Source organism: Papaver somniferum, chromosome 3, assembly GCF_003573695.1.
Source record: "Papaver somniferum cultivar HN1 chromosome 3, ASM357369v1, whole genome shotgun sequence".
Lineage (NCBI taxonomy): Eukaryota > Viridiplantae > Streptophyta > Magnoliopsida > Ranunculales > Papaveraceae > Papaver > Papaver somniferum.
In genome coordinates, this window is record NC_039360.1 from 229,307,052 (window position 1) to 229,333,603 (window position 26,552).

The 26,552-nt window shown below is 36.7% G+C and overlaps 1 protein-coding gene, 1 long non-coding RNA gene and 1 pseudogene across 3 annotated transcripts; 2 read left to right on the plus strand and 1 right to left on the minus strand.

The window, feature by feature from the left end:
- Nucleotides 1-11,627: 11,627 nt before the first annotated feature.
- LOC113362240 lies at nt 11,628-14,245 on the minus strand. Of its 2 annotated transcripts, XR_003365648.1 has the most exons (7): nt 14,074-14,245; nt 13,695-13,772; nt 13,412-13,450; nt 13,085-13,167; nt 12,070-12,144; nt 11,874-11,927; nt 11,628-11,766 (listed from the first exon to the last, which is right to left on the minus strand). It is a non-coding gene; the product is annotated as an uncharacterized LOC113362240 (long non-coding RNA). The 2 variants fall into 2 exon arrangements; XR_003365649.1 differs by lacking the exon at nt 13,412-13,450.
- A 2,386-nt stretch (nt 14,246-16,631) lies between these two features.
- Nucleotides 16,632-17,654, plus strand: LOC113358875 (annotated as a pseudogene).
- A 192-nt stretch (nt 17,655-17,846) lies between these two features.
- LOC113360808 (probable purine permease 22) lies at nt 17,847-18,927 on the plus strand. Its single transcript, XM_026604267.1, has 4 exons — nt 17,847-18,024; nt 18,347-18,477; nt 18,572-18,589; nt 18,697-18,927. The coding sequence occupies exons 1-4, from the start codon at nt 17,847-17,849 to the stop codon at nt 18,925-18,927; spliced, it is 558 nt and encodes a 185-aa protein (XP_026460052.1).
- Nucleotides 18,928-26,552: the final 7,625 nt, after the last annotated feature.

Genomic DNA, 26,552 nt, shown 5'->3' on the forward strand with positions numbered 1-26,552 from the left:
ATTCCATATCAGATTAGGAAGAAGCTTGATGACAAGAGTGAAAAGTGCATATTTGTGGGATATAGTAGTGAAACAAAAGGATATAAGCTATTTAATCCCACAACAAACAAGAATATTGTGAGCAGAGATGTGATTTTTGATGAACAGTCAATGGGATTGGAATGAGAAAGCTGCATCAACAATAAATACATCAATTCTAGTTGATATTCAAGAAGAGAATGCACAAGTAAATACTGAAGTTGTGTTTCCAGAACCAACACAATCTACCACATCCGCTGCTGAAACTCAAGAAAGGGTGACAAGACCATCTCGAAATCGTGTCTTACCAGCACGTTTACAAGATTGTATTATCAACAGGGATAGTTCCAATATTGATGAAGAATTGATCAATTTTTCACTTTTTGGTGATTGTGATCATGTGACTTATGATGAAGATTCACAAGATCACGGGTGGATACAGGCTATGAATGAAGAAAGTCATGCAATAGAGAAGAACAATACTTGGGAGCTTACAATACTTCCTGAAGATAAGAAGGAAATAGCTGTAAAATGGGTATTTAAGACTAAATTCAAACCCAATGGAGAATTTGAAAGATTGAAGGCCAGATTAGTGGTTAAGGGATACAAACAACAACCTGGCATTGATTACTTTGAAGTATTTGCTCATGTGGCTAGACATGATACTGATAGACGCATTTATGTGTCTAATATATCTCTATTGTATATAGTGTTAGTGCTTGATTCTATACTTATTTGGTTATTTTATTTATTTGTAGCTGTTTTTAGAAGAATAAGGATTTGCGGCGAAATTAGCTGAAAATGCGGCGTTTGGACCTCCGTTGATAGAGTGCCGGAAGCGCCCCAGAAGTGTACCGGAAGTACCCCAGAAATACTCCGGAGGAACCCCGAAAAAAGTGCGGAAAATGCCCCAGAGGACACTTGCTATACGGACCCTTGATTTTGGATAAGGGGTAACCTAATTACTAAGGGGTGACCTATTTCCAGGCAGCTGCTAAAGGGAGAACAGCACAGGATAAGGGCACCCACCTTCTTCTCAAATATTAGAATTTGGCGGGAAAGAACTTGGTAGCGTCTGGCAGATTTTGGTTCGATTATTGGAGGAGTTTTAATGCGATTAAACACCGGAAATCAGTTGGGATAATCCTTTTAGACCTAAACAGACCCTATGCAAGTGATTGGGTGATCGAATTGGGCTGGAATGGCCGGGAGAAGTAATCAAAGTTCAAACAGGACACGTACTTTCTGTTCAAGTTTCAAAGATTTGTGAGAGATATTTGGGAGAGTTTGACGCTGGAAAGTAATGTATTTAGTCTTGTTCACGTCTTAAGAAGAGTTTGGTACCTATTTTATAGCTATAGGACGCGTACAAAGCAACAGAAAAGAGATTATTCTCTCAACTGCTCGAGAAGAAAAAAAGAGAAATACTCTCGGATTTAGTCGAGATTTATGGATCTGTTGGGCTATATAAGTGTTGGTTTACATCAAAGAAAAGTTTGGAGAAAAAGAGAGAGTTCAGAGCCAAACAAAGAACAAAAATCATACCTGCTGCTGCTGCTCGAGGAGGAAGACGAAGAAGGAAGAACGGACTCGCAGAGTCAGTCGTTTTTCCACAGTGCTTACAGCGAAAGAAAACTGTCGTTTATCTACAGCATACGATTTGTATCGTTCTTTCCAGCAGCTTACACCCTTTGTAACAGTGACGCTGTAACACTTCTACAGCGTTGCTAATTCCTATTTCATCAATAAAACTATTTTGCATGAATTTATCTTGTGAGTGTGTTTTTGGGATGAGGAGCTAAACCCTTAGCCGAGACGACGGAGGAAGCCATTGGCAAATTTATTGGTATAATTCTAATTTTTCTATTTATTTGCAATATATTATTTAATTATTTGCATGAATTGATTGAATTAATGTTTTTATTGAATAATTGTGAATTGACTTGATGACGCATGCTGGGTTTTAATAACTTTTGATGTTTCATACTTCTTAATTACAATTATTACTTCAAAAACATTTGAGGCAAATATTAGAATTGATTTTAAAGATAAATTGCATAAAACTATTTAGAGTTTACTATTTATTGGTCATTGGTGGAATCCTAGTCTTTAATTTTCTCTAAACTTGAATTATTTTTTTATTCCTTTTAAATTAAATCTAAAAAAATTGTTTTCTTCACAAGTCTGAAAAGACCCCTTTTTACCACTACACTACAATCACTTTTGATAAACCATCAAATTTTTGGCGCCGCCGACGCGGACCTTGTTTAGTTAGCATTTTTTTGATTTTTTTTTTTTTTTATTTTTGTTCTTCTTTACGTTTTTGTTTTTTTTTTTTTCCTTGCAGATTTTTTTGGAGCGACAATTTGCCAAAGCTTGTGGTGATTTACTTAAAGTTTGGGAGCGAAAAGCAAAGCTAAAGGAGCGAAAGAAGAAGATTTTCTTTATTTTGTAAAAGAGTTTTTTTTTTTTTTTTTTTTTTTCTTTTCTTTTTTTTTTTTTTTTTTTTTTTTTTTTTGGGACATTTTTATTTTATTTTTAAACCCTACGGAAGGGTACCCTTAAATATAAACTGTTTGCAGGGAAGGACGACGATTACGATATCGTCTCGGCCCCTCGGTTCGCACACGGCATAGGAGTCGTGGCCCGAGTCGACTTCAGCGGTTCTTCGCCCGTCTGGTACGGGAGGTAAAATTCTAAACACCCGCGAATCTCCTGCAAGCGGGTTACTGGACTCCTTAAGGTGAATATATGCTGAGGACTTGAATATGGACTGTTTTTAAATTCCTAGTAAAGGGCAAGGACTGGACCATATAAGATAAGGGTTCGGATTTCATCACCGCTCCCTTCTTGCCCGCCTTAGGAAAACGAAACCTAAAGCGAACCTAAGCCTAAAATTTGGACTAGAAAGAGACCTATAGGGTATCGAGCTTAACAGGACAATCATTCGAAAAATATTGGTTACTCTTTTAAGCACACCTCGAAGTTCTTGACGGTTTCTGCGAGTTGAATGCGTGACTGCGCCGCATTGGATCGGTGAGGTTTTGGGTATCAAAGCTCCACTGAGCTTCCCTCGCCTCGATTCAACTTGCTTTAACTCGGATTGATTCCAGAGGGGTTTGCTCAAATTGTAACGAATTCCCTTTCGAAGGATTAGAAGCTGGTCTAGAAACAATCTAAGTGGAGCCATCATGCTTGTTGTTTGCTAGAAATCTTTAGGTTTGCTGTGGTAAAGTCGAGTCAGCCTGCTGTGTGTTTGCTAGAACCTTCCTGTTAGGATTTTTTTTATTTCTTTTTGAATTCTTTTTAGTGTATGCCCGATTTTGTTAGGGCTTGGAAAAGAGATACTCTAGGTCGATTGATTAGCGAAAAACCTAGTAGTTCTTCTGATTTAAGCAGGGAGCTCGAAGATTCTTCTTTTGAGAGCCCTGTTTTTGGAAACTTCTGTTTTGAGAATCTGTCTCTTTGTGAGGATAGTACCCCTAGTACTTCTGTTGTGCCAGCGATGGCAACTTTGAAAGATTACATGTTCCCAACTAGGACCAACCGAGCTTCATGCATTAAATTGCCAGCCACTACGGCTAATTTTGAGATAAAACCTAGTATTCTTCAAATGATCCCTATATTCTTAGGAAAAGATGATGAGAACCCTTATTTTCATATTAGGGACTTTGAGGAAATCTGTGGGACAATTAGGATAAAGGACCTTACTGATGAAGTCTTGAAACTTAAAATGTTTCCCTTTTCCTTGAGAGTTAAAGCCAAGACCTGGCTTAACAACCTACCGTCTGAATCCATAGAAACATGGCAGGAACTTATCGCTGCCTTCTATATGAAATTCTACCCTAAGCATAAAACTGCAGCTGTTAGGCAGAAAATTAGTGCTAGTGTGCAACAAGAGGGAGAGTCTCTTTATAGGTTTTTAGAGCGATTCAATGATCTCCTATCTCAGTGTCCTCACCATGGATTTGATAATATGAAACTTGTACAGATTATTTATGATGGTTTAGACTATTCGACCAAAGCCATGGTTGAGTCTATGTGCTGGTGAGTTCACTAGTAAAAATGCTGATGATGCTTTTACCTTCTTAGGAGCTATCGCTGAAAAATCCCAACAGTGGGAATCTTGTGTTGAACCCCCTAAAAGACTCTTGGTCAATAGAAGTAGCACCAATATGGTAGATACGAGTTTTGCGTCAGATGCTAAGTTTGCTGCTTTATCAGAAGGTTAGAAGCTTTGGAAATGGGTCAGACTAAAAATAGGTCCCTTGTTGAACCTAATAGAGCCTCTCAAGTCTCTAGTTGTGGAATAGAGCCCGATAATTCTTTTGGGAAGGTCAGGTTAGTGAAGAGCAAGCCCATGCTGTCTATAACAACTCTAGGTTTGAGAACCGTCAGAAGTTTGACCCATACTCAGAAACCTACAACCCTGGTTGGAGAAACCATCCTAATTTCTCTTGGTCTAAGGGCCAGAATCAAGGCCAGTCTAGCAATTCTCAGCCTCCCCCAGGTTTTGGTTTTAAGAACTCTTCAGGTCAAACCCAGTTTCAGAACACTTCCGAGAAAAAGATCTCTACCTTAGAGGAAGCTATCACTATGTTAGTAAGTAACCATGACATGCTATCAAAGAACCACATGAGCTTTCAACAAGAAACTAGGCAGGAATTGAAGAATACTTCCCAGAGTCTTGCCAAGTTAGAACTTCAAGTAGGACAAATAGCTAAGTTTATAAGTGAGAGAGAGGATGGAAGGTTCCCTAGTCAACTGATCCTAACCCTAGAGGAGAGAAATCGTACAATCATGTGAATGCTGTCACAACCCTAAGAAGTGGAAAGAAAGTTGACAACAAGGTCGCCATGCCTGATAGTGAACATGCTGTAGTTCACCCTGCTGAGCCAGAAAATGAGGAGACTGATAGAGTCTCCAAAGAGACCAATGAGGGTCCTGTTGAGCCTCACTTTGTTCCCAGAGCCCCGTTTCCCCAGCTGCTAGTTCCGACTAAGAGGGAGTCCAACTTTAATGATATATTGGAGGTTTTTAAGCAGGTTAATATCAACCTTCCATTATTAGATGCAATTAGGCAGATTCCCTCTTATGCCAAGTTCCTTAAGGACTTGTGTACGCGAAAGCGTAAGCTCAGTGTCCAGAAGAAAGCCTTCATAGCTAGTCATGTGAGTTCTATTATTCAGAATACCACTACTCCTAAGTATAAAGACCCAGGGTCCCCTACCATTTCTTGTACAATAGGTAAGTACCGTGTTGAGAAAGCGTTGCTTGACTTAGGAGCCAGTGTGAACTTACTGCCATACCATGTGTACCTTAAGCTAGGACTTGGTGAGATGAAACCTACCCAGATAACACTCCAGTTAGCTGATAGGTCCGTTAAAATCCCTCGTGGTGTGATCGAGGATGTTCTTATTGAGGTCGACAAGTTTATTTATCCAGTGGATTTCGTGGTCCTAGATACCCAACCTGTCCCCGACCCAGAGAACCAAATACCTGTGATTTTAGGTCGCCCATTCTTAGCTACGTCTAATGCGATCATAAACTGTCGAAATGGTATTATGAATCTATTTTGGTAATATGACTATTGAGCTGAATATTTTAATGTAAACAAGCTACATTCTGAGCTAGATAGCACATGTATTGAAGAGGTGAACATGATAGGAACCTTAGTTCAGGAGTCATTACCAAACATCGTACCGGAAAATACATTGGAGAGTTGTTTATCCCATTTTAGCCTGGATTTCGACGATGATAGTAACATTGAACAAGTAAATGCTCTGTTGGATTCTGTTCCTATGTTAGATATTGATATATGGAAAGATAGGTTCGAACCATTACTAGCTTCTGAGTCTATCTTAATACCTTATTTAAAAGAGCCTCCTGAGTTGGAGTCTAATTATACATTTTTAGGCCCACCCGAGTCTTTCCCTGTGATTATAGCCTCCGATTTGGATAGTGATCAGGAAAGTAGTCCAGAGACCGTGCTTCAAGAAAATAAGGAAGCCTTAGAGTGGACCATAGAAGATATGAAGCAAGCTGAGGATGAACCACCTGATTATGACTTAGAGAAAGCAATTGACCTTTTTCAAGAACTCGATGGTCTAGAAATTAGGAACATTGTGACTAGTCATTGTAGAGGCACCCAAAATTCTAAGTTTGGGGGTAGAGATTGTCAATTATCCCCAATAGAAGTCCCTAACTTGGGACTCAAGCCTAGTGCATCTGAGGTATTCCATGAGTATTCAGACTCCACAACCGATCCTCCTGATAATGTCCAGGAAAAATCCATATTAGAGACCCGTTTTTCGGATAAAGCTGTTTGCCGAGACACTCATATGAAGCCCAAGTGGTCACCCGAGATAAATCCAGTTGTCTTGCGAGAAACTTTAGATCAGGTTGTGCTCTATCTGCTCATTTTTCTAATCTTGAGCATTTGTCTCCTATTCGTGGCAGTTCTATTTGGTCTTATGGACCCACAATTGTTTCGACTATTGGTATACGACTTTGGAAGGTAAAATTTTTTGAGGTATTTGATGTCTAGCTAATGACTATAAATTTAGCGTTTCCTGGGAGGCTCCCGCGTTCATGTGATACGGTAATATCCTTCCTTATTTCTTTTCCCTCCAGTGGTAATAGTTTCTCCTTGTTCATGCTTTTTTTTCATCCTTAGAACATTGAGGACAATGTAAGATTTAAGTTTGGGGGTGGGGAAGAAACACTTTTTGTTATCTTTTAGTTGCAATAAATAAATAAACTCCAGAGCCTAGAAATTTATGCCTATTGAGGACTGCACTAACTAATCTAAGTGGATGGAAGCATTTTGATTGTAGGAGTTTGAGGAACCAATCTGATTAGATGGAAACATCTAAAAGAGTCTATTCATAAAAGCACAGAGCTCAGGTGTTAGAAATAACATGATAGTTTCACCATATCTCGTTGAGTCCTTTTCACTTCTATTTTTATTTTATTTTGTTTTTAAACTATGTTTCTCTAAGTGATAGGTGGGGCCCACGATTCAAGTTGTTACCAATGCTAGGGTGAATTAGAGTGATTGAGATACCATGAAAAAAAAAAAAAAAAATTGAAAAAAAAAAAAAAAAAAGATGAAAAAAAAAAAATGGTAGTTACCAAAAAAAAAAGAAAAAAAAAAAAAAAAAAAAAAAAAAAAAAAAAAAAAAAAAAAAAAATTGAGACCAGACCATTTGACCAAAAGGAATAAATTCAATAAAGTCGACCACTGGTACCCTTGTATATGCCAGTTGTGTTGACCTAGAGTTAGGTTATCGACCACTGGTACCCTTGTATATGCCAGTGTGTTGATATTAGTCAGACTAGTATCTCAATCCATTAGGATAGGTTCATTTTGGCGGAGGCCTTCAGACAGATATGGGAAACGCCGTTCACTTAGTAAACATCAAAACCATCTATGTTTTTCTATATCCATCTCTTAATCTTTCCATGTGATTAGTTTGACTCCGAATATGATGTCCATAGTGCAACTATCTGAGTAGAGCTCTGTCACTTTATATGAATTTTAGTATGCTTGAGTGCAAACTCGTGTACAGCAATTGGAATTTCGCATCAGGGTACTTCTTCCTGTAGTCAATAAGTATGCCAACCAAGGAGATTCTTTAGTGCATTCCAAGGTTCTGCGTAGATAGCTAAGGTCTGGAGTACAGGTTTTGTGGGTATATCTCTGGTAAGCCCTCCCGAGACTATAACTCGGCCACTAGGGCCACCTAGGGGTTTAAAGGCTTATTGCATACGCTAAATGCAATCGACGAGGCCTGCGACAGTGAGTTAGGATTTTATTTTGTAGTTTTGATTTGCTCGAGGACTAGCAAATAATAAGTTTGGGGGTATTTGATAGACGCATTTATGTGTCTAATATCTCTTTGTATATAGTGTTAGTGCTTGATTCTATACTTATTTGGTTATTTTATTTATTTGTAGTGTTTTTAGAAGAATAAGGATTTGCGGCGAATTAGCTGAAAATGCGGCGTTTGGACCTCCGTTGATAGAGTGCCGGAAGCGCCCAGAAGTGTACCGGAAGTACCCCAGAAATACTCCGGAGGAACCCCGAAAAAAGTGCGGAAAATGCCCCAGAGGACACTTGCTATACGGACCCTTGATTTTGGATAAGGGGTAACCTAATTACTAAGGGGTGACCTATTTCCAGGCAGCTGCTAAAGGGAGAACAGCACAGGATAAGGGCACCCACCTTCTTCTCAAATATTAGAATTTGGCGGGAAAGAACTTGGTAGCGTCTGGCAGATTTTGGTTCGATTATTGGAGGAGTTTTAATGCGATTAAACACCGGAAATCGGTTGGGATAATCCTTTTAGACCTAAACAGACCCTATGCAAGTGATTGGGCTGATCGAATTGGGCTGGAATGGCCGGGAGAAGTAATCAAAGTTCAAACAGGACACGTACTTTCTGTTCAAGTTTCAAAGATTTGTGAGAGATATTTGGGAGAGTTTGACGCTGGAAAGTAATGTATTTAGTCTTGTTCACGTCTTAAGAAGAGTTTGGTACCTATTTTATAGCTATAGGACGCGTACAAAGCAACAGAAAAGAGATTATTCTCTCAACTGCTCGAGAAGAAAAAAAGAGAAATACTCTCGGATTTAGTCGAGATTTATGGATCTGTTGGGCTATATAAGTGTTGGTTTACATCAAAGAAAAGTTTGGAGAAAAAGAGGAGAGAGTTCAGAGCCGAAACAAAGAACAAAAATCATACCTGCTGCTGCTGCTCGAGGAGGAAGACGAAGAAGGAAGAACGGACTCGCAGAGTCAGTCGTTTTTCCACAGTGCTTACAGCGAAAGAAAACTGTCGTTTATCTACAGCATACGATTTGTATCGTTCTTTCCAGCAGCTTACACCCTTTGTAACAGTGACGCTGTAACACTTCTACAGCGTTGCTAATTCCTATTTCATCAATAAAAACACCTATTTTGGCCATGAATTTATCTTGTGAGTGTGTTTTTGGGATGAGGAGCTAAACCCATTAGCCGAGACGACGGAGGAAGCCATTGGCACAGATTTATTGGTATAATTCTAATTTTTCTATTTATTTGCAATATTATTATTTAATTATTTGCATGAATTGAGTTTGAATTAATGGTTTTTATTGAATAATTGTGAATTGACTTGATGCGGCATGCTGGGTTTTAATAACTTTTGATGTTTCATACTTCTTAATTACAATTATTACTTCAAAAACATATTTGAGGCAAATATTAGAATTGATTTTAAAGATAGAATTGCATAAAAACTATTTAGAGTTTACTATTTATTTGGTCATTGGTGGAATCCTAGTCTTGGTAATTTTCTCTAAACTTGAATTATTTTGTTTATTTTCCTTTTTAAATTAAATCTAAAAAAATTTGTTTTCTTCACAAGTCTGAAAAGACCCCTTTTTACCACTACAACTACAATCACTTTTGATAAACCATCAGATACTGTTAGAATGGTTGTTGCATTGGCAGCACAATATAAGTGGAGTATATTTCAAATGGATGTGAAATCTTCTTTCTTAAATGGAATACTTGAGGTGGAAGTCTATGTAGAGCAACCTGCTGGATATATTTTGGAAGGAAAGGAAGATCAAGAGTATAAACTCAAAAAAGCTCTTTATGGTCTGAAGCAAGCACCAAGAGCATGGTACACTAGAATTGGTGAATATTTTATGGATGCTGGATTTGAAAAATGTCCATTTGAGCACACTTTATATGTGAGATTTGGATGTGAAGATGGTTTTCTTATTGTTTGTCTATATGTGGATGATCTCATATTCACAGGAAACAATATGCAAATGATTGATGAATTCAGGGAGGGTATGATTCAACAGTTTGAAATGAAAGATTTGGGTAAGATGTCTTACTTCCTTGGGATAAAATTTCTACAGACTGCTGACGGAATTTTTGTTTCTCAACAAAAATATGCAAAGGATATCTTGAAACGATTTAACATGAGCAACTGCAAACCAATTCTAACTCCAGTAGAAGGAAGATTAAAGTTAGTAAAAGAAGGAGGAGGAGAGCTTGTTGATCCAATCTTGTATAAGAGGTTAGTTGGTAGTCTAAGATACCTAACTGCTACAAGACCAGATATAGTATATGGAGTTGGAATAATTAGTCGTTTTATGGGATCTCCTAGACAGTCTCATTTGCAAGCAGCAAAATACATATTGCGTTATCTTAGTGGCACTATGGACTTAGGGATGTTTTATACATGTAGTATATGGTACATCATCTGAAGAATCTGAGTTGATTGGATATACATATAGCGACTGGGCTGGAGATATTGAAGATAGAAGAAGTACTTCAGGGTATGGTTTTTATATTGGATCAAGTTTCTTTAGTTGTTCATCCAAGAAACAACAGGTGGTTGCTCTTTCCACAGCTGAAGCTGAGTATATGGCTGTTGCATCTTGTGCTTCTCATACAGTATGGTTGAGAAGAATGTTAGATTTTTTGAGTCATAAACATTTGGTCCCTACAAAGATAGTGGGTGACAAAAACTCAACAATTGCTCTAACCAAAAATCTAGTTTTCCATGGAAGAAGCAAGCATATTGATATTAAGTATCATTATATTCGGGAACTGGTGACAAATAAAGAGATTATTTTGAGTTTCTGCAGAAGTGAAGATCAGATTGCTGATATTTTTACAAAAGCTTTGAAGGCTGAAACTTTTGTAAACTTAAGAGATATGGTGGGAATGACAAGTTTACAGAGTCTTGGATTGAGGGAGGCTGTTAGAAATTGAGTTCAATCAATACTATGTGGTCTTTGAACTATAACAGGAAAGTGTGAGTCTGTTCAAGAAAGAACTAGAATGTTCCATCAGTTTTACTTGCATAAGAAGTTTTTTGGTTTGCTTGGTTAGTACGTATTTCCTTTATTAGGAGTTTAGTATTTTTGGAATTGTTGTAGGCGGTTTGGTTTATTATAAGTACTGTCTTTGAGTCATTGAGTATTGTAAGTGTAAGCACAACTTCTTAATAGAGTTTCTTGGCTTCAACATTGTTCTTGAGTTCCGATCAAAGTTTTCTCTGTGTTATTGTATGCTGCATTTTTTTCTTGATCAGTAGGAAGAAGTTTGGGTTCAACACCTACTCCTCCAAGTACATAGTCTAGTTGTGTTGCACGAAAATCTACAACTACACCCTTATAATATTCAGTAAATGAATCACAACCCTTATGATCTACTCCGCAAGGAATGTTTCAACTATGCGGTGATGCCATTTGTATTCTCTGCGAGTTCTGTGAGTTCTCTGTTTGCATGACGGGGGTAGGGCTTTCTACTCTTCCTGTTCTTGCAGATGACTACATTCCTGAGGATTACAGGTGACTTTTCTCAGATTAAGAAGGATTCTCGCAAGAGGAAATCTTCACGTGCTAAAAATGTTTTTCAGCCTGTCTTGATGGATCGCGAGTTTATGTTCCGCTAAATTTATGCAGATGGTACAATTTCCAACCTAGTCTAAGACACGCTTAAACGAATGGAATCGGATTTCTGGCTCCCAAAGCTGTGGTTGCAATCTAAGCAAGCATGACACTCAAAAAATAATGAAATCTGGTAAAAAATGGTATTTGCTTACATTTTCATCCAAGTTTTATTACATAGTCATCTCGTACATAATCCACCATAATCAGCTATGAACTTTTACACTTACATGAAAGTTTCATAAGACAATCCCCCTCTAAGAACAAATACTCGTCCCAATGGGAGTATCCTATACAAAATTGAATGGCCAAAGCAGAATAACACATGGGGTAAGAATCCGAGAAAGATTTAAGAACCTAGTGACGGAAATAAAAACTAAAAAAAGAAAAGGGTCACCTTAAGGAAGCCGAGATAAAGAAGCTTTCTTCCGAGGGATGAGGATCACCATATCTGTCAATGATTGATCAACCTTCTTTTGAGATGCCATGTGTCAGTAATAGGATATATGATGATTAAATCCCATTATTAGGTTTGAGTCTATATAAGACCTAGCCTCCATTGTTGGAAACAAAAATTGTTAAAGGATTCTTACCAGATCCCCAACCAAAATTAAGATCTGTTACATTGACACCATCGCCATCATGTCATAACGTCCATTCAACAGTCCCTGAACATCAAAACTATGAAAGCGGTCACCAAAAGTTTCTTCTCTGATAGAAAAAATATTATCACTAAAACATGCATAAGAAACAAAAATATTAATGCATTTCAACATAAACACACCATTGAATCAAATAATACCCTGCACCCTTTACCCTACAGATAGTATAAAAAAATAATCCTTGTACATTGCAATTTTTGTTTCATATTCTCGAATCTATGCCTAAGTCTGGTTTCTGTTGATCCGTTATAGACACATGGCAATAAATTTCTTGCACCAATAATCAAATTAGGCTTAACTTATGGTGTGGAATTGCAGACGTAGACTTTACCGGGAAAAGTGATACCTGCTAGATTTTCACTGATAGATTAATACAGGGAAAAAAATATGAAAAAACACAAACGTACACTTCTGTAGAAGTGTACTTTCATAGCTATTTCTAGGCTCAACAAAAATGAAATCTGTAAAAATGAAATCTGTTCACATTTTAAACCCAAGAATATCAACCATGGTATTCCGGTGCGTGCAATGCTCAACAAAAATGAAATCTGTAAAAGTAAGATTTAAGCTTAACATAAGATGTTCACATGTTTACAATGACTCAAAAAAAAAAATATTTTCAAATATTTAAAAGAATTCCTTTATTTACTATCCTTGTGCTTATAGTTTCTAACCACACTGATATCTTGATAAGGTTATTACAGTAATGACATCAAACTACAGAGAACTTAGCGATATTCTAAGCTTTTAAGTTACTAAGATTTCATCCTGATTATAAGCTTTACTATACCTAATCACAGAAACCAATGCTAATATAACAACAACTACGGCTAATTTAGGAAATTGTCTCCAATGATTAAGTTCATTAAATACACTTAATGGATTTTTTTTGTTTTCAGAATTAAGAGCTAACCAATCACTTGTTACAAGTACATGATGTGCTGACCTTGTTTGATAATATGCTGAAGTTTTTGAGTTTTCAGCCATCAGATTTGATGCTGATGATGATGAATCATAGGGTGGTTGCTTCTGAAAATCAAACATATTGTTAATAACAAAGAAACTAAAGAATGTCAAACATTGAAACCACCAACAAAAAAAAATCTACAGAATTTGTTATCAATTCTGCAAAGTTAAGAGTAGAAAGTACTGATTATTCGTCAGAATGAAGCTGGTTGTTCTCAGCTAATAAATGACAACAAAAATTTACCAACCAAAAACCTGTAAACACCAACATTCGAACAAAAACTGTGAAGCAAGGGAAAACTGTGACCTTGGAATAATAGTAGAAAACCAACAAAATCAAAAGACCCTACAAAATCAACAAACCATGATCAACAAACATATAAAGTTGAAGCAACCAATCAGAAGAAGCAAAAAACAATTTCAGAATTGAGTTTAGAAGAAAGAACGGATTGAAGTGATTGTATCTGAGAACCCAAACTGAATTTATTAAATTACAACTAATACATACGGAAAACATCAACCTAAACAGATGATAATCAAGAGAAGCAACGAAAACTCAAAGGATAAATTTCTAGGGTTATATATTTTACCTTTTTGTTATCCGGCCCATTCCTCTTCATCATCTTTCTGATTCGATTTTGCCACATAAACCACAAAATCAAATAACCCTGAAAACATCAGCTGTCAAAACCTAGAGAATACATAAGTGGAGATGATCCTAAATAGATGCAACTGATTGCTAGATGCAAAAAAGACCTTTCCCAGCAACCAATAATGATCTTAATGGAACAATAAGATGCTCTTTTTGACATCACAAGTTTTCTTGCCTCCAATTTTTGCTTCATGACTTCTAACTAATTCAACGTATAAATAATTCATCTATCACCTGATCACTATAATCAACGAATAATCAATCAAGATAAAACCCTAATTTGGAACTATTATTTAGACTACCACAATAATAAGTACCTGAATGGGTGATTCAAGATTTTCCTAAAGCATATTGATGAGTCCAAAACTCGTCGATCAAGCATCGATGGGAAATCAGAGTGAAATAATCAGATGAGAAGGAAGACTTTCAGACAAGAAGCAAGACGAAATACTAGAATTCAGAGAGAAGCATCAGACACAAGAGGTTCCATTGATCCATCTCCTCATGGATAATCTTATTACATATTCAGATTACATATATATAACAATCCTAGAAACAACTACCCATACAAGTACCCAATAAACTGTTGACAGATAGACCCAAATCAACCAACCAAGTAACTACAAAAGACTTCTCGTTCATATCCTTTACAGATTGTACGGTCGTATCACATATACTTATTTTCTTTTAGTTTTTTTACAAAGAAGTTTTTTTCCGAAGAAAAAGAGAGATTCGATAACCTAGCCTGCAATTCATCACTTTCATGTCTCCCTTTGAAGAATGCTTTTCTTTGCTCAGCGAGGCTAAACAGGAAACTGGAGAGTGTTTGATAAAATTAGGTTTCACACGACGAATTCGCACCCACCCCATATTTCTTTCACCGATACCCCAAATTTTAACCTTACCGAGATTTTCCCAGCCGTCGAAGTCAAATTCCATCCGGATGATCCCGATCGCCGAATGACAATTTTCGGTTAATCCTGTCCACTCCTTGACTCTTTGATCAAGGAGACAAACACCACATTTTTTTATAACAATGATGACCCTAAATTTACCCACACTTATGTGTTCTCGAGTTTAATAAGTGTGGCCCGCTATCATTTCTGGCCGTCCAAGTCAAACGAAATCCGGACGATCTCGATCGCGGGATGACAATTTTCCGTGAATCCTGTCCACTCTTTGACTTTTTGATCAAGGAGACAAAATATACTTTTTTTTTTCATAACAATGATAGTTAAACTCTGTCATTAAATTTTGGAGCCCGTTCTAAACACACAAACTTGGCAAGCTAGTAACATATGTAAAAAATAATTTATCAGTTATAAGTGGAGCTAGGATTGCAAAAAAGGGGATTGAGAGAAAATACACCACAAAATAAAAAGACGCGGAAAATAAAATAATCCATTCCACGTCAAGGATTGTGATACGGTCACCTAATATAATTTGAGTTCTAAGTATTCAAGTTTTCGGCTGTGCCTTCATATCAACAATTCAAGCTTATCACTCATAGCACTATAGCAGTAGTTAGAGGTGTAAATTGGGCTGCGCCAGCACGAGCACGGCCCATCCTAGCACGTTAAAATTTGATTCCAGCCCAGCGCAACACGTGATTTAGCCCAGCACGGCCAAGCACGTTAGTTTCGTAGCGCTGTGCTGGGTTAGCCTAACCGGCACAGTAGCAAAGCACAACACGCGACATGGATAAGCACGTGGCACAACCCAGCATAACACGTTAAAAAAGCATGTCATAGATGCACAAGTACACCATATAACAAGACATAATACATCACATTTTGTGTATATTTCACAAAAGAGTCTTTATTCTAGCTAGTTTTTGACATTTTATGTTGGATTATCTTTATAACAACACATATAATACCTAAATATTTGGAAAATATATTCCAATATCGTTGTTATAGTTACCTATATTTGACTAAAACATTTACTTTAAATAAAATTTATTCTATTTTATATTTGATGGGCTTATTTCTTATTATTGAATAAACTTGTTAATTTTACTTGAAAGAATTCCTGAAATAATTTCTAATGATATGTTATCTATTCAGATTCTCGTGATAATGTCTGACTTAATGTATACCATTAAGTGATTTTAAATTGCTTATAGCACGTGTGCTAGCACGGCACAATACGACACAACACATTTATTGGTGTGTTGTGCTTGTGGGTTGTGTTGCGCCTAGCTTTTGACTAGTATAGCACAGCACGGCACAAAACGTTTAAATCATTGGCACAACACAACACAACACATTACACGTGAACCAAGCGACTTCATGTGCCGGGATGTGCCGGTCGGCACGTTTTACACCTCTAGCAGTAGTATATTTCCATTTTGTGCTCGTCATACTATGCGAATGAGAAATTCAGAAACAAGTTCAGTTACTTGGTCTTGGGGTGCAAAACTATTTCTTTTTGGGCTTGCAAAATCATAAGCCTGGTGAAGACTTTAGGCATCCAAGGCGTGTGCAATTGCACAGCACACCCCCGCCCCGCCCCTGCAAGGCAAGTAGTCAAGTTGCCTTTTTGTTTTTTGCTTTTTTTTGGTAGGATACCAGAAACTCATAAAGGAAATCTACAAGGGGATATGATTATATTTGAACTGCGTTAGTCCATACGTTCCCATTGGCTAACTTTGACCCCTGATCTGTACTGAAGCAGATATTTGATATGTTGTCAGTTCGAAACCAAACATCTGTACATACAACAAAAGTTTTTCTTCATGGCTTAGAAATCGCCAACTAGGCAACAAGAATCAGACTCTAAATCGGTTTCAGCCAATGAAATTACACTTTAAGATCTCTTATCCAAAAGTCCTCACCATTTTAAATCTCTTATTTAAACACCGCAACAGCAAGAAGTACCACAGACATCATCTATCTTGCAATCACTTAATTTTATTTAAGTTTTTAGCACTTCAATCTGCTCATAATCCAGTACTTAGCAATGGCAGCCTCTACAATGGCTCTCTCTTCACCCACATTTGCCGGCAAGGCACTTGTTCCTTCCAGCTCTGAAGTTTTCGGTGAAGGAAGAATCTCCATGAGAAAAACCGCCTCAAAGCCTAAAACCGTTTCAGCTAGTCCATGGTACGGTCCGGACCGTGTTAAGTACTTGGGACCATTCTCTGGTGAATCTCCATCATACTTAACTGGTGAATTCGCCGGTGATTACGGTTGGGACACCGCGGGCTTTCTGCTGACCCAGAAACCTTTGCCAAGAACCGTGAGCTCGAGGTTATTCACTGCAGATGGGCTATGTTGGGAGCTCTTGGATGTGTTTTCCCCGAATTGTTAGCTCGCAACGGTGTTAAATTCGGTGAAGCCGTCTGGTTCAAGGCCGGTTCACAAATTTTCAGCGAAGGTGGGTTGGACTACTTGGGTAACCCAAGTTTGGTTCATGCTCAGAGCATCCTAGCTATCTGGGCAACACAAGTTATCTTGATGGGAGCAGTTGAAGGTTACAGAGTTGCAGGAGGACCACTAGGTGAGATTGTCGACCCACTTTATCCAGGTGGAAGCTTCGACCCATTAGGCTTAGCTGATGACCCAGAGGCTTTTGCTGAATTGAAGGTGAAGGAGATTAAGAACGGGAGATTAGCTATGTTCTCCATGTTTGGATTCTTTGTTCAAGCAATTGTGACCGGAAAGGGTCCTTTGGAAAACTTGGCTGACCACTTAGCTGATCCCGTCGCCAACAACGCCTGGAACTACGCCACAAACTTCGCCCCAGGCAAATGAATCTGATTATTTGTTAAATCAGATGAAATGAACGTGTTGTCTTTGAATTTGCATTTTTGGAGAATTGTTTGACGTGCGTTTGTACTGTACATTTTATTTAATTTTTTAAGAAATTTCTCTGCACATTGCATTTATCATCAAAAGCTTTCCGGAAGAGACGCTGTCACCATTTGACTTTAAAGGCAATTATATGGTTAAACGCAGATCTCGAAGTTAAAGAATGAATTTCTTTAGACTTTAACTCATTTATTAGCCGTTCTCAAAATGTGAGTTGCATTGCTTGGAGTTTACTTTCTGTGAATACACTTGAGAGATCTGGAGAAAAGATAGCAAGTATGAGCATAGACGACGACAGTGTTGAAGAAGGGGGAATGATAGAGAAAAGCAATCATAATCCTACTCATGAGGATTCATCTTCATCAAAGGTAATGAAATGGGGATTACTCATACTAAGCTGCACATTTAATCTTGTAGGATTTACAGTAGGACCTATACTGAATAGACTCTATGGTGGTAATAAGATGTGGTTTTATATATAGTTGGTTACAAACGGCTGGATTTCCTATACTAATCATTCCACTCGCGGTTATTTATGGCAGACGCGATCGAGATCTACTTAGAACCAACTTCTTTGCATCTCGAAAGCTTTTGTTCTATGCTTCCCTCATAGGCCTAATCTATGGAGTTCTGAACTTTACGTTTTGTTATGGTTTGTTGTATCTTCCTGTATCAACATGGTCTCTCATTTGTACGACCCAACTTGTTTTCACATCCTTTATTTCCTTCATTTGGGTCAAACATAAGTTCACTCCTTACACTGTGAATGCGATTGTAGTGATCATAATTGGTTGTGTACTGCTTGGTATAAGAAGGGCAGGTGACCGTCTCCCTGGTGTTACAAATTCTCAGTACTTGGTGGGTTTCTTTGTAACTTTAGCTTCGGCTGCAACTTTAGGATTCATTCTAGTAAGTACTCAAGTTGCTTATGCTTAGGCCAACCAAGCCATGACGTATCCTATCGTGTTGCAGTTTCTTCTTTGTATGTGCTTCTTTGGTACAGCAAGTTCCTCAATTGGATGTATCATAAGCAAAGATTTCCTGGCGATTCAAAGAGAGGCAAGTGACTTTGGCTTGGGAGCAAAATCGTACTACCTCGTGTTAGTTTTAAATATGGTATTCTGGCAGCTAATGCTTATCGGAAGAGTGGGGATTATATTTTGTACCTCATCTCTCTTTGCTGGAGTCATGAGTACGGTATTTCTTCCCATCTCTCAGATTGCTGCCGTGTTAACGTTTCATGATAGTTTTCCAGCAGAAAAAGAGATGGCCTTGGTTCTAACCCTTTGGGGCTTCACTTCTTACTTCTATGGCTCCTACAAGACGACCAGAAGACAAAAATCGGCAACCATGCGATAATGTAAACCTTGTAGTTCTGCAGAAATAATACCATCATATTCATATTTTCAAGGCATGAAAACAGCCTATACTATATTTTAAGCTTTTTGGTTCACACTGCATTGACTTTTCTGATTTTCTTTAATGTACTTTGTAAATAGAAATATAGACCGACACCTGGGTTGTTTAGGTCTGACTCGTAATCTGAATCGGAATGCGAGTTAGATGTCAGGTTATTTCTTTACTTTTTCTGATGTCTAACCCCAAATCTGAATCGGCTCGTATATCTGACTCGGTGTTATTTTTATTTGTTTGTTTATTTTATTTTTTAAAGGAATAAATAAAATGATTTACATATTGTTTAGATCCAATTGAATAACATTGCTCAACCAGAGAGGAAGATTTAAAACCCATTCTCGACGGATTGGAGAAGCCGTAATAAACTTGATGATCGCATCAACTACATTATTTGTGTCTATGCGAGAGTACTCACAAGACAAAAAAAAAGGGAATATTATTCAAATACCTCTCAAAATACTCCCTTTAAAATATACTCTTATTCATTTTTTTTAACGAAAATGATATATCGCGCCCACTTTTATGCACCCATTTGCACCCAGTATTACGTGGCGCCTCAGTGACAAAGATTTGTTTAATTTTTACTTAAATATTTTTAGAATGTGAAAGGTCTCTCTTTTACGAAGATCTTCCGTCTTACTTCTCTCAGGGAAGACAATAATTTTTTGAGATCCGGTAAAGTTAACCTATTGATTCACTTGAATCAGTATCGAAAGAGGAATTTTGTTCATTTATTCTATTTATGAGTTTGTTCTTTTCTTCTACCATTTAGTCATTGGATCGATTTTCTAGTTAATGTTTCTATAATCTTGTGTTAAGCCATTGAGATGAATTAGTTCAGTAGAAACTGCGTCACCTGCAATAATATGAACAAGCTATTAGTTCTCAATCTAGAACGTGGTTCCAAAACATAGCAGTAGTAGTAACAGGTGAGATTTACCTCTTGAGTATATAATTTGAGGTAAGATATATGTTAAGGATCGAGCAAGAGAGAGGAGAGCATAAACGCGCGGAAGCGTAAAAGACTACATTGATAATAATTCGGTGTATTAATTTTCATGGTTTAATAGCCTATTTATATTGTTCACAAACTTGACTACCACTCAAGGTACTTACCTAAATAAGATCAAACTCTAAACATAGACACTTTTCTAATATAACTCTCACAACTTAATGTGCATATCTCCTAAATATAGACTCTCATATATTATTTCCTAATACCCTCCCTTAAGATGGAGCATGTAGATCACGAATGCCCATCTTGGACCAAAGAAATTTAACTTCGGTTTTTTTTTTTTTTTCTTCCAACGCTTTTGCGAAAAAAAAATCTTCAGATCATAGTTTAAGGACGTTTCGGTCCTCTTCGTAGTTTAAGGACATTTCGGTCCCCTTCGTAGTTTAAGGACATTACGGTCCCATCTTCGTAGTTTAAGGACATTTCGGTCCTCTTCGTAGTTTAAGGACGTTTCGGTCCCCTTCGTAGTTTAAGGACATTGCAGTCCCATTAGTAGTTTTAGAACATACAGGTTCCATCGTAGTTTAAGGACGTTTCGGTCCCCTTCGTTTCTTCGGTAGAATACTTCTTGTACTCTTGGTTTCTTGGTTTCTTCGATAGAATACTTTGTGTATTCTCTCGACAACTCATGGGATTTTAACCTACTATTGTTGTTCTTTTCCTCATCACCTCTTGGTGATTGTTTTTTTTTTTTTTTTTTTTTTTTTTTTCACAACATGAATGTTGTTTCTTCTTCTCTTGTTCCAGTCACGCTTTTGTTGCGAAACCTTCACACTTCTTTTTTTTTTTTTTAAGATTCTCTCACAATCTTTCTCTTGTTATGCTTCTGCCACAAGCAATAACTAACACAAAGTCTGCCACACTTTGTAAGTTTTCCAAGTTTCTCTCACAAACTCTTCAATCACCATGTTTGAGCTTAATATGATACCATCCTCCCTTAAGTTCAAACATAACCACTCAACTTACCTTGTCATTCTGAGTTTCTAAATTCTAGTCAATTTAATCAAACCGTACCAGTCCTTTTTACTGAAATACCTTTGATCCGCCATCAAACTGTACCAATCCTTCTTGACTGCAATACAAGCTTTGATCCTCCATCCTCATTGATTTCGAATTCTTGACTTAACCCTTTGAACCAACCACTCACCTTAACTTCTCAAACTCTTTAACAACTTTCTGCAACGCCTCTAACAGAAAACACTCACACTTTTTCACTGTTATAAAACTTTTGTTAACTGTGACACTTTCTTCTGTTACGTTTCTGTAACTAATTTTCAGTAATCCAATGATCCATTCATCTGTTCACTTCCAGCTTCAACAATCAACACAACAGACTCGACTCAACCGGCTGCAACTCCTCATCACCATTAATCAGTAGAACAACATCATCAGTTTACCATCACGAGTAGCAACGGCTATCAATGGCAGTTGCTATCTATACTCATCTTCTCAACATTTATGTCTCCTTATCAGCGTCATCAGTTCTCACTGCCATGCTCAAGTTCCTCTCATTGATACTGCCAATATCTCAATCTTCATTATCGTGCTGATTTGACAGATAATATCATCATCGTCTAACAGCGACCAAAACCATACAGCTTCGAACCTGAAACTTGTAATCATCTGGATGCGTGTTCTTCTCACTATACCATGTAGTACCCTCGAAACCTAGGGCAGCAATATCAGCATCCATCTCTCTTTCATCTGATATTTCATCCATCATCCAGATTTGTTGCTTTTCCATGTTGTAACCAACAGCGAAATCCCAACTCTGCAATTTGTCCTTCTCAGCTGCAATATCTCGCCCGCCATGTTTTCTTGGCATAAAGCTAGTCATCTCTGTTCTTAGGTAAATGGCAGCAGCTAGCCATCAACCAAAACAGTTATATTCACCATCAGAACAGTAAACATCATCACTGGAAATCAATCTAGGGCAGCAACATCTTTTCCTTCTTTATAAAATTCTCCATCTTGCTCCAAGTTCTTCTTTTCGTCAACAGCACACGAACAAAACACATGAACATGACTTGACAGGTAACAAGTCATGGAGCAGCGACATACCCTAAACAACTCCAACTTGTTTATCACAGCTTCTCGAACCCTGATGAAGACAAAGACCGACAAGCCTTTAAACACTTCTCTCTTCTTCTTTAACTCGTCAGAACTTTGTGCATCTTCTCTTTTAACAAAAACAATTCTCTAACCAAACGCAGCTTCTTCCTTTGTTTTTAAAACTTCAAAACACGGCTTCAAACTTTTTTTTTTTTTAGACTCAAAACCTAAACCCTAAACCGATGAAAAACTTCCCTAACTCTTTCTCCTTCTCCTCTCTCTTCCTCTCACCTCGCTCTGATACCATGTTAAAGTCTGCGGGCATCCAACTCAAAACCAATTGGCAATGAGTGGAAAGGCCCTAATAGATTATAAATTGCAGGATCTTAAATAACCCAACCATATGGGACTAATAATCTCAACAATTTCATATCTGCTGCTCACTAACTATACATTACATGGTTGATTTGTAAGCTATTAATCAATTAATCCATAAGCATTGGCAAAATAAACAATTTTCTTTGCTTTGTTTTTTGCAGAAAAATTTGACTATCAATCTCTTTGGGACTGCCATTAGGCTATATACTCCTTTGCTGGAGCAGGTTATGGTTCTCCCTATCGATGAAAAGCAACCACATAAAGGCACATCTCTTGGTGCATATTCAAAGGGAGATCAATCAGGTAAAATCAAGTCAAACCTCAATTTGATTTAATGGATTTTGTGATGTGTGTTTGTACTTAAGAGAGTTTAGTGGAAGTATGAATGTTGAATAGGATTTTGGATAGACATAATTAGGGATCAGTGTCGGCCCTATATTTTTTGTGGCCTAAAACAAGTTCTTATTTTGTGGCCTCTCGTTAATAATTATATTTAAGAAAAATTGCATTAACAGTGTTCACTAAAAAAACATTAGATTATGCTCGAACGCATTCTCAGTATTTGTTGTTGGAGGGGGGTTTGAGATACTTAACTATGTCTCCCGGTTGCGACTTCTCTAAATCATCGAACCTTCGCTTCTTTTTTAGCTTTATGTTACTAGGTTCATGCTTCCTAGTTACGACTAGAGCCGCAACTCTTCATCTCTTAACTTGCTCGATGTAGAGAAACAAACCAAGGGAGAATCAAGAACGTCACAAATTTACAAATAGCATAAAGAATCTTGACACACCAAACATGGTTAGCTTGGTGAGGGACAAATGATAAGTTATAACTTATAAACGCACACACAAGATGTCATTATTAAAAATGTTTACAACTATTTGTAACAAACATTTGTAACAAATGTTTACAAGATGGTGAGGGACAAATGATAATCAAGTGCACGGTAGACCACACAACATACCGTCTAAAAGAACTTTGTAACAAACTTGTAACAAACGTTTATTAAAAATTAAGTTTGGTAACTTTTTTCAAAGTGCTTTTAGAGAGAAGCACTTTTAGCTTTTAAAAGCTGGAAAAGCAGAAGCTGTGGACCCACATGATTTGCTTTAATTAATTCTCTATTTTAACATTATATTTTATTATAAAGACAAATTATACCTTAGAATATTGTACAATTATCATTATATTTGTAACTTCAATCTTTTTTTTTTGAAATAATAAAAATTAATTAGAATAGTAGTAATAAATTATTTAGGAAAAAAAATTACAATAAAATTGAAAAATAAAAAAAGAAAAAAGAAAAATTAATAATATTTTTCAAGCAAACAATAATAATATTTTTTTTTATCAAAAGATAAAAATAATAACAAATAGACTTCTTATTTATTAATAAATTTATAATAATAAAATAAATATTACTTATATTTTATTAAATATATTAAAGTTTAAAATATAATTTATAATAATTACGGTGTATTTATAAAAGCATGTCTATTTTCGTCATTAGCTACATCACCGACACTTTAAAATACCAACTTACCAAAAAGAATTTATAGTTTGTTAATTTCACACCGCTTTTTAAATTACTGTTTACAAAACGTCATGTCTTTTTATTTTCACAGCACAGCACAACAATGCACAACACAACTTAACAGAAAAGCGCTTTTCTAAAACTCACAACAATACAAAACTAGGCTTTAGTTTGTTAGAAAAAATAATTGATTATACTAAATTTTCAAAGCAACTTTTTTCTGTTTAGGAAATAATGTATTTTTTCAATTATGATCAAAATAATTAGTTATTGTAATGGTTACCAAACACATATAAAATCCTTTATAATCTGCGTAATGGGGGCTGACAATCCATTAAAATAATGGTTACCAAACAGCCCCTCAATGTGGGACAATTTTTCTTTCACTCGCTCCTTCACGTGTAAGGCCAGTAACTCGGCCTAACACGTGGACCACGTACGTGATGACCAAAATCGGTTCATGAGTGAACAATAAGTGACACAAATATGGTCACGACCAAAATCGAGCTTGCAACCCGCATACGGGCCTATCTCTGATACCATGTTAGAATACAAATATCCAACTCAAAATAAATTGGAAATGAGTGGAGCGAACCTTTCATATTATATTTTAAGTTAATTAAGGAGATATTAACAATGCGGGACAATTATCTTTTCACAGATTTTGAGGTTGATCACGAGACTTTCTTATCCAATTTAAGAGCTTCACGAAGATTTCACAAACAAACGCTACCCTCATTAACTACTATGCAGTGGAAACACTAACGAGATCATTTTCCTCAATAAGAAAAATCAGGAAATTTAAGTTTCATATATTTTTTTGGGGAAATTCTCAATGTAATTCGAAAGAGCTAGTCTAATATTAGACTCATTGTACTTTAAATCCCAGATATAGTACCTCTATTCAAAGTACAATCTTCATCGGTTGGTGCTGAATGTGGTGACTCCATCTCTTCGACCCAAAATGGAAACCCAAAAAAACTTCGTGATTTGTGTTGGATGAATGGAATTGAACAAAGCCGTCTACAATTACATTTGACAAATGTCCAGATTAGTCCCAAAAACTAAATAAAAGTGTAGCGCCCCAAAGCTAACCGCTGACTAATTTAAAAAATTAACGAAATAACGAGGCACTAAGAATCTAAATCATTTACTTAAACATTTAATTAAGAAATCTGCTACAAAACTTAACCCAAAATTAGCCCGGGTCTGATATATATATACAAGAACTCTTCTCAAGTGATACATATACAATAGTCATTTGGTTTACAAATATAATATACAACATAATAAACGTATCCGAAGTTAACCAACTAACGAACTCAACCCTTGAAGCTTTCGCTACGCAACTCTGATCTGTCTCTGAAACTGAAAGTGGGAATAGGTGAGCACATCATCACTAAAAGAAATGTATATTTAACATATTCTTCTGATTGGTTGGTTATTTAACTAATGGCCCCATTACCTTTCATGTTTAGATTATTGACTCTTGTTATTCTTTAAATTAAACCAACAACAGAGATTGAAATATTACGTGCACACTCGTGCACAAATCGAACTCTTTAATCACTGCTGCCAATTAAAAAAATCAACAAAAGATGTCCTGTCATCTGGTGACCCTAAACAGATGCCTACGTGGCATAAGCAGTTGGTACGGCCCTGACAAAGAATACAATAGTTTTTGGGTACAGCAGACCCGCTGCCTGTCAGTTGTATCCCAAAAGTTAAAAAATTACGTTGGTTTTCCAGCATAGAAAGAAGAAGATAAAGAGGTAAGACGGAAAGTCCAATATCATATGGGAACTTTAGGCGCAGGCCCAAAAAAAAAAAATCTTACCGCCAGGCTCACAATTAATTTTTGATACAGTCATATCCATAATTATTTAAAAATATTTAAAACGTACTGAAAGACTCTATTACCCTTCATCGTTTTTGGGCATAATTTTTTTTCTTCTCCGCCGGTTTCTTTCCCTATTCCTCCACTAATCTCTGTAACGGATCTGCAAAGATTTTTCTCCATCATTTAAAGAAATAAATCATTTAAAATCGATGATTCAAAGAAGTAAATCATTTTTGACTAAACCCTAGAATACATTTCAACAAAAATGGATGAAACAGACGAAGAAGAAAAAATCAAGTAGAAGAAACAGAAAAAATGTTATGCAGCTAAATTTTCCCTTATATTGTCTTATGCACTAAACAAAATGATGCAGAAGACATTATGCACGTGCATAAAAATCCATAAATCAGAAAAGTGAAAAAAGTAATGCATAAGACAATATGCAGCTAAAACAAAATAATGCATAATGTCTTAGGCATCTAAAAAAACTGATGCATAACCAGAAAAAGTGAGAAAAGTAATGCATAAGACATTATGCAGTTATGCTTATCATAAATCACTGCAGATGCAAAAAAATATGCATAACTAGTTATGCAGTACAAAGAAAATGTGCATAACAAGTTATGCAGTACAAAAAAATGTGCATTACCAGTTATGCAGGTGCATAACAAGTTATGCAGTACAAAAAAAATGTGCATAACTAGTTATGCAGTACAAAGAAAATGTGCATAACTAGTTATGCAGTACA

Excerpts from the sequence above, each read along its gene's own strand:
- LOC113360808 (XM_026604267.1), top strand. The coding sequence starts at position 17,847 with ATGAGCATAGACGACGACAGTGTTGAAGAAGGGGGAATGATAGAGAAA. Across the intron at positions 18,025-18,346 it reads ACTGAATAGACTCTATGGTG|TGATCATAATTGGTTGTGTA; the intron begins GTAATAAGATGT and ends ATGCGATTGTAG.